The 9,406-nt window shown below is 32.3% G+C and overlaps 1 protein-coding gene and 1 long non-coding RNA gene across 2 annotated transcripts; one reads left to right on the top strand and one right to left on the bottom strand.

Moving 5' to 3' along the window:
• Nucleotides 1–210: 210 nt before the first annotated feature.
• LOC126808689 (tRNA-splicing endonuclease subunit Sen34) lies at nt 211–4,347 on the top strand. Its single transcript, XM_050533607.2, has 6 exons — nt 211–494; nt 715–852; nt 1,200–1,300; nt 1,568–1,778; nt 2,627–2,788; nt 3,217–4,347. The coding sequence occupies exons 1-6, from the start codon at nt 401–403 to the stop codon at nt 3,399–3,401; spliced, it is 891 nt and encodes a 296-aa protein (XP_050389564.2). The 5' UTR covers nt 211–400; the 3' UTR covers nt 3,402–4,347.
• A 1,228-nt stretch (nt 4,348–5,575) lies between these two features.
• Nucleotides 5,576–9,363, bottom strand: LOC126808691 (uncharacterized). The gene is made up of 4 exons (XR_007674726.2): nt 9,247–9,363; nt 6,776–6,867; nt 6,345–6,437; nt 5,576–5,727 (listed from the first exon to the last, which is right to left on the bottom strand). It is a non-coding gene; the product is annotated as an uncharacterized LOC126808691 (long non-coding RNA).
• Nucleotides 9,364–9,406: the final 43 nt, after the last annotated feature.

Below are 9,406 nucleotides of genomic sequence, written 5' to 3'. Positions count from 1 at the left end.
ATCACGTGGTCAGAAAGGTCGGGTCAAACCTGAAGTCCTACGTTATCAGTTTATTCATTTACAAATTTACTCATTTGTTTTGATAGGAATTTAATCAATGATAAATTTTTGTGGGTCTTATTTGTTCAAAAATAGCATGACGGTTGAAAAATATTATTTAACAGATTTTTGAAAATCAGATTAAAAACTTACAAGTTACGGTGCATCAATTTAAAATGGCAGCTCCCATGTCTTCGAAAAATCAAAACAAACCATTTTAGAATCAGAAATTTCCGATCCTTTGGTGTCACCACTAAGTCAAAATCGCAGATTGTTAATGTCAGGATCAACAAAAATCCCTAGCGTGGAATATACTTTCTAAGAATAATTTTGGGGAGAAATCATTAAAAATAGGCGAGACATGGCAAAAGAAGAAATGCCAATGACGTCCCTAATTTCAGTAAAAATGTCTTTATTTGTAACACATGGAAAGGTTTTTGTGTGGAATACTGATGGTAAGGCTGCGAAATGTATAAATTAATTACTTATGTGACGTCTGCTAAAAAACTTGAACAGACTCACTCAATAAAATGGAAAGTTTGATCTTATGAAATGGAAAAAAATAACAGAATTCCCAATGTTTGAAATGGAATTTCTCATTTAGACTAGAGTCACATACAGTCATCACCCCTAAGTAAGATATAAATGAATTAGGATTCTTTCCTTATTTTGTAGATGTAATGAAGTTACGAGAAGATTATAGAATAGTGGGTAATCTAGTCGGGTGTTTACCTCGAGCACCTAGACAAAATATACAGCTAGGTTTACCTCTTCAGTTAGCACCTTATGAAGTAACATTACTACTTGAAAAAGGTTGGTAGTTATAATAATAATCAAGTAGATCTATATACAGTTAGTAAATAAGTGAAGAGTCCAGGGGAAGAACAATCTAAGTCACATTTTTGTCTTTTCGCATAAAAGGCAAAACAGACTTTTGGACGAGAATGCTTGACGCGAACAGAACGAGTTGGTTTAGTTCCTTAAAAAAGTGACTTAGATCGTTCTTCCCCTCTTCAAGTACTGATTAGAAACTCTTAGAAACCTGTCCTAAATGGAGTCAAAGCCATTGAAAGTAAAAAAAAAAAAACAAGGTAACAAAATATAGATTTGTACTTTAATCAGATTATCTTTTTTTTTCTTTTTTTTTTCTGCGGTGATAGGTTTATGTGAATTATTAGAATCTGTGAAATTGTCTTCACAAGTTGATGAAGATAGAATGAAACAATTTACAGACATGCGACAGACATCCCACCAACAGCAGGTTAGTCATCTTATGATATCCTAATTAAAACGATAGGAACTTTTTATAGTAAACACATATTGCTGCCATGTGAAATAAGGGGAAGGTAACTTCAAAACTAAAATTAATTTTTGCAAATTGGAAGCACAACAAGTAATTTCTCTTTAAATTTTGATAGGTTATTTTGCAAAAAACAGTTGGGATGTAAAACACAAATTTATTCATGAAAAAATATTGGTATATTAGTTAGTCTCAAATTGAAATAAATAATGTCACTTTCTATTTCAGATTCCACTTTTTATTGATGAAAGAAGAAAAGAAATAAATCAGCATCGTCATAAAATAGTAGAGGGTAAAAAAGCTAAGAGACATAAATTAAAACAAGATGGAGTTGATGATGAGAATAATGGCATGGAGGAGAGGGAAGATGATTTTAACGTAGATGATATTAAGATTCCATCCATTAAACTAGAGCAAGCCATTGTACAATTATTTACAGGTACAGTCAATCCTTTACTAAGCAACTCCATATTGTCCAAACTCACTCCATCTTCAATAGAAGGCTTGATCTCACTTTAACTCAGGAACCATATCAAGGTCTTCACATGATGCTTTATTTTTTTCGTCAATAATTTTGATTGGTCTAGGACCCAGATATAGACCTCTCAGATTCCTCGATAGAAAATATCATTGCGGACACCAAGTCTCACACTTTCCAACTAAAATGTCTACCTCTGATAATCCAGTTGCAAAGTTCAAGGTTCGTTCAACCGCAGCTTTTCCGCATGCTTATGATATGAACCACTCCACATCTTAGTCCATCTGTTAGTATATCTGCTTTTTTCACGTTTTCAGTGTGTTTTTCAGTTTAAAAAAAGCATTCAACAGCTGTAGCCATATCTATTCCTTTATGTGTTTGTATCACAACCTCTGATTGGAAAATGTTATTGTTGACGTTTATCGATAGAAGGAGATAACATACCTTAAAGTTCAAGAATCTCAGGCCAAACTAGCAACTGCTAGCGGTCTTTGCTTCAGCCCATGGTACAGTCAATAACATTCACAGCTTTTATATGTAATAAATGTTGATCTATTTGAATTAATATTTTATCACCATTGAGTATGTTTATTTATGTCAAAATATCAGTTGAACAGGATTGGTCATTTTCAGAGATGATGCATCCATGATGGCACCTGGGTTTAATCCCTTAATAAAATAAGCAATGGTTAATCGGCCCATAACCATCGCTTCAGGAATATGAGGATACACTAACATCTATTTTTCTGATTAACTGTCAATTGCACAAAATGAATCACTTTTATAAAAATAAGGTGTATTTATTTCAGAAAGTCCATGGAAATCTAGAATATCATCCATACATAAAGAATGGCAGTATCCTGAATCGGATTCTGATAAATTAAGATATGCTGTATTCAAAGATTTGTGGGAAAAAAAATACTACTTGACATCAGGGACTAAATTTGGTGGAGATTTTCTTGTTTATCCAGGTATGTTTGTGAACACTCTTTCTACAATAGTTATTATCCGAGCTGCATAAAATTGATATTAGTAACTTGTAAATGCTCCAATTACCTACAAAAGAATAAATATGTGACAACCCCTGTTGACTACTCGGGACGATTTAGCTGCTATGTTTCATTACCTGGCATCCTATCTTTTTGCTAATTAGACATTTCTCAGGTTAAAAAATATTTGGGTTTTCATAGAAAGAAATTTGACATAATATTTGGTACAGTCTTTATTTCGGAACATATCTCATAAATGTTTTTAGATATCTTTATTATGAAACTTTGTACACACATAAACCAGTTATAGCAGTAGCTAATAAGAAATTTCTTGGCTTTAAAATATTATTTTTTGCTTAAACCAATACAGATATGATATACTTCCTCACAACATCACATTTTAATTTCAGGTGATCCAGCTCTGTTCCATTCCTTCTACATAGCTGTTTGTATTCCTCATAATGATAAGTTAACTGCGCTAGAAATAGTGACATTAGGTAGACTTGGTGCCACAGTCCGTAAAACAGTAATATTGTGTTCTATATGTGATAATGAAGTCTACTATACTTCTTTACAATGGACTGGCATAACCTAATTAAATTGAGCTGGTTTAACTGATCAGTATGAACATTAGTGCATCCCGTTGATACATTATTAAGTCACTGTGTGTCATCAGCCGTGCCATGCCAACCTTTATCCTAGTAATGTCATTACATTTCCGACAAATTACAAATTCAATTTCTGTATGGGGTAGGCCTGGAGTCCCTTCATTCTTGTATTTCCACCCTCTTTTCTTGCCTGGATACCCTTGTCTTTATACATGTCATAGTGGTGAGTGATAGTCATGATTATCAAGTCATCCAGAGTGAAATTCATTTTACAAGGTCCATATCAATTTTCGATTAGGTTAGAACAATTACATAAATATTGGAACTTTTATTCGGATATCTGTTAACGGATATAAAGTAATGGTTATCGAAATCATTCTACTATCTGTTCCAATCTTCTGAACTTCTGTTGTGTTCAATATATAGTGATTTGATGATATTTTTGGACTAAAAACATATTCAAACTAATTAATCTATCAAACATTTGCCTCAAATCCCTCTCAAAACATTGTATTCACGAGGAAATACCCCAAGATATAAATAATCTATTTTTAGAAGCCATGGTTGATTGAGGGAGGGCCCATTTTCGGAATGTATTTGTCGTTAGTTACTGTCCATTTGCCATACATACTGAAGCTTAAGTAAATTCTTGGATTAACTTCTCCCAATTTCTTTTTCCGCCATTTAATTGCAAGGTCTTTTGTATGTTTAAATCAGGCCTTGAGATCTGAAAGTCACCCTGGAGTGATAAAATGTGTTTGCCATATATTTTGCGGGAGTTATTTAAGACTGCCAATTTTCTATCTGAGACAATGCTTATTGTAACTAGTTAACATTAAATTTAAAGTGTATAAATAATACATAAACACTGTTTAATACATGTAGTAATACTGTAGTAACTGTTCATTATAAAAAAAGCATTTGAAGAATTCATTTCTTTTGATATCATCATATGTATGTCCAATTACATTTTGACAGCACCACAAATTTATTACATTTACATTACGGTGATTACGACTTGTTGACATCTCTATCTATGATGCGAGGGCTACGATCTAGTGCTGTAGGTAGTCAACTAAACTTGACACACAACAAACAATACTGGGCTTCTGATATGCCTTTTAATCACAAATTATGCCACTGTATGTCAGCTTGTATGCATATTATTTATTTACTATCAAGTTAAATGAAATAATGAACAAAAACAAGCCTCTCTTTGATAGGTTATAATACTAAATCATATCCCCACCATTCTGAATGAACCGGTAAATCGCTTATTATGATTGGCTACTATTTTTGCAATTAGATTGAGGTTCTCATGGAGACAAAAAGATTACATTTCTTCACTGTATTTTGAATATTTTTGGGGTTTTATATCTGTCAGTGTTTTTAAATAGTTTTGGCAAACTTCTGAAATAAATCTGTAGAAATGCGCATCTATGTATTTTTTACAACCGATCTAAATTTCACTCTTCCCTTCCAACCTCGCTTCTGTTTCTTCACCTTGGAATCGCTTGTTAAATTGATAATTCCATATCTCGGAGGATAACTTTGCACCTGAATAAAATGAACAGCGGTATGATGGTGACATCTAAAATTGATCAGGGCTTTGTGGGGGAGAATTCATCCATGGTTTTGGAGACGATGTCGCCCACCATTTTGAGCCCAAAGATCGATGTTAATAAAGTAATGGGTGTTTTTCAGGGAATCCAGTATTTTTCTAGTGAGATTGGGTGTCTCTACTTTCCATTATACCAAATTATTGGAAATAACTACACTATAAATACTTCTGTGAGAATGTATCTTAAAATTATTAATGCACAAAAGAAGTAAATAAAAAAAAATATTCTTTCATCTTTACAGGATACAATTATGAGTATAATATAGACTTTTTGAGTCATTTTGTTCAAGAATTTTACATTTCAAATAATCGTATAGTAAACAAAGGTATTCGGATCCAAAATCTCAATTCGATTTTCAACACTAAATAATGTACTATTGGTAAATTACGTATATTGCTGACACATCGCAAGTGATACCAGGTGTTCTTACAGATCAACATTCTAAAATGTAATTTACTTGATCATGTCTTCTAGCCTATGCCAGTCAGTGATTTAACTGTGCATATATTTTGTATTTTTTTTTTAAAAAAAGAAAGATATCAATATCATAATTTTATTATTTTGTGATTATTTACATAATGATAATGAGGTCATTGAATGTGTCTATACAATATTTATAAAATCCGCTCCCTTGTCTCTCTATAATCTTCGGTAGAACAATACAATCTTCATCTAGCATCAAATACAATCACTAATATCAAGTTAAAGAAAATAAATTGACAACTAAATTTGAAAAATTAAAAATCGCCCCACTAAATAGCTTTCTATTTCCTGTGGTCTTTTTTTACTCACATTGCTTTGCAATATACAGTAAATGAAATGGGGTTTAACGTTCTAACAACTGGGTAATGTCGACAGGCAAACAACATACAGTGCTTTAATAAAAAAAAAACCTTATGCTCGAACAGCAGCATTTCCCCTATCATCATCAAATTCCGACTCCCAAGGGTTGTTTTATGTGCATGCCAAATGGGATCTTGGGCTTTATTTTTAGTCATCTGATCAAGTAGATACTGTTCCTTGCCAGGCCATCTGTCCTGCACCACTGACAATGGGAAACCTGAGGAAATAACCAAATCTGCCACTGGAGGACCCCACTAAAATTAAACCACTTCCATTGGGTTTTCGTGGGTTATTCTCAAGAAGCAGTTTATTCATGACATACCATAATTCAATTGTTTTGTACTTTTATCATTATTTTATATTTTTTGATTTTGACATGAAAAAAATAAAGTTTTTCTGCTGTTTCTCGCTAAAGTTTTGATCTCAAATGATAAGATTTGGATTTAATTTTTTTCAGAAGGATACATCTTTTTGTTCTCTTTTTATACATGATTCTATATCCACATTCTCTACAACGGATGGGATCCCGGGCCTTAACTTCATTCTCTTGATGGCATTCTGTAATAAAAATACATTCATTAGTGTTTACTCAAGTTGGCCATGGTTCGCATGAAGCCGATTTCTGACACATTTCACACATAATGAAGACCATATGTATAGATTAATTCATATAGATAAATTTTCAAGTACTCGAATTTCCCTGGTATACTGAACAATATACTTTAACATCAGCGCCCCACAGTAGGCAATATTAAAGCTTCATTATTTTCAAGTGTGAAATTTCTCAAAAACTACAAACATTTTAAGATTCAGAAAATGGACAGATAACAGGCCTCAAAATAGCCATAATATAAATTAGGGAAAGTATTAACATAAATATATACTTATATTTTTACCTCCACAAATATAAATCATCGTCTGTGATTTAGCTGGACCACTTGCATCTTTACCTTGATCCATCGTCTTCTGATTTGTGCTTCACCACAATCTGAATTATCAAAGTTTTGAGTGTGATAGAATTGATAATTTAACCTTATCTCCTAGTTTTATTTAGTGGTAAGTTTATTCCTTGTGATACTCATAAAATACAGTGAAATCCCACTTTACCACCATCTCAGTATCATAGGCTACTCATGTATACTTCCGTAATTTAAAGGACTGTATTAGATTTATATTCTAGGATTCCAACTCATTCAGTATAAAGAACTCTCTAATGTAATGTAACTGGTCGCTGAAGCAGGATTTATATTTATAATACTACTTACAATGCGTTTTTCAGTGGTTACATGTATCTAAATTTTTCAGTTCATCAATTAATAACATATATTACACTTATGTCTTTTATAACAAATTATTCAAATAAGGGCTAGAACATTATGGCTCATCAGCACTTGTGACTAATAAAACACATTAGACATTAGATAAGTCTGTCATTATTTAATGTGTTTTATTAGTCACAAGTGCTGATAGGAATTAATGCCATAATGTTCTAGACCTTATTTGAATAATTTTGAAATCTTTACATAGAAAGTTTCATTATATTCTCTGAACGTCATTTGGGGGATTATTAATCCCTTGCAAAACTATAATATTGTGAAAGTATAATTCTGAAAGGAATATCAATACAAAAATAGATCAATTCTGTTCAGTATTTAAAAGGTAAGATGAATTAAAAATGTTGTGACATTGTGCATCCTTCAGAGCTGTACATCTCTCAAGACTAATGTCTTATCAATTTCAACATTTCAGAATCCCAAAATATCAAATTCAATTGTCCTGTGAGTGTGACCTACAAATGACAAAACTCCAAACGAAGTGATATAACAGAGCATGAATCGTAGCTAAAAACAAACACATCAGATTTATTTTTAGTGACCAGAATTGAATAGAACAATGTCAAAGTTTCAATAAATGAAATATAGTTCACCTCTAGATATCACAACATTTCGGCCCCGCGACCTTTCGGACTCATCACAAATGACCTTTAGGACTCTGATTGACAACAGTTCAGACTTACTTGACAGCGTTTCGGATTTGCGCTGGAGATGTTTCGGACTCGGATGAATAGATAAAATACTGTTGAAAATATCTGTGGTTTTTTTCATTTTATGTGAGGCTGATAGTTGTTTTTCTTTTATCAAACAGTGAATAAGCTTGATTGGCTGATCACTGCTAATGTTTTTATAATTGTGAAAGTCTAAATGTCTTTTTTACATGAAACGGAATAAACACACTGCCATTATCGATGATTGACAACTCAGGTTTTTCCTTATCCACCAAAGAACGGTACTATACAAAAAAAATCAAGATTATCTGTTAATCAGCTTTAATTATTCCGCTTTGATCGTTGCCATTTCTAATGTTTCCCGAAAAGACCTTTCTTTGTATGCACTAATTTACCAATTAGTACTGCCTTCTATGGCAAGCTTATCAAGAAATGCATTTCAACGTGCAGCTTACGGACTATCGTTAAAAATTTCTAGGAACTTGTAAAAACAGTGCATGTCAATATTTACTTTCGTTTTTGTGTAGGTCATTTTGAAATAAGTTCATTAGGATATTACTCTTTTTACAAAAATATATTACTTTTACGACAAATTAATGATGATTATCAAAGAATCGCAAGTGTAACTTATGGTTTTTTGTTTGCTAGAGCGTTTTAATAACCACACGTTTCATTTAATATTTTCTAATAAATTCATCAGCTACCTTTTTTTAATATCAAATATACAAACATAGTACAGATACAAATAAATAAAACAACATTATTTTCGTAAACCTTCAACATTAGAAATATTGCCTTCCTTAAGAGGTCTGTACAGTGCATGGTCCACATGCTCTACTTGATGGCAAACGGTAAATTTTACCTGCATGTTATTTTTATAAAATCATTTTGGGGTAATTATAATAAATTGATTTGACAATTGTGTTCAACCTTTCCTTTCCATTATTTCCCCGGGTCCAAATCGTCACCTGCCTGAGTCCGAAACAATGAGCCCATATTCTTTTGAGTCTGAAAAGTTGTAAGTTCAAAATGTCACAGGACCGAAATGTCATGTAGTAATCCACCACTATGCTGTTGAAAAATAACCTAAACTATACTAGCTAAGACTCCTAAATTGACCTTTGAAGAAACTTTTCAAGACTACACAGACCAGCTAAAAGGAACAAAGGGTCTACATACAGCTGAAAAATTATGGATATTGATATATTACAATTACAACTAATTAAATTTAATAAAGTAAACAATTGAATTAAAACAAAAAGTGATTGTGAGCAATCAGCAAGATCTTCAGATTTCATATCTCTATGAACACAATTTTGGCTTTGCTTCTTTGTTGAATAGATTCTTGTAAAGGAAGCTTACATGTTATGAAATTTATGTAGTATTTTGAATTATTTAACATATAGATATTTCAAAATATTCTCGGTAGCGCATGATATTATTGTTAGTGTCTATCAAGCACATGTACCGGAAGTTTACCTGTAGATCACGCGAGCGGCGGTAAAATCTCGCGAGAGCAATA

The sequence above is a fragment of the Patella vulgata genome, chromosome 1 (genome assembly GCF_932274485.2).
Source record: "Patella vulgata chromosome 1, xgPatVulg1.2, whole genome shotgun sequence".
NCBI classification, from domain to species: Eukaryota; Metazoa; Mollusca; class Gastropoda; family Patellidae; genus Patella; species Patella vulgata.
Note: the sequence above shows the minus strand (reverse complement) of the source record. Positions and strands in the feature narration are given on the sequence as shown.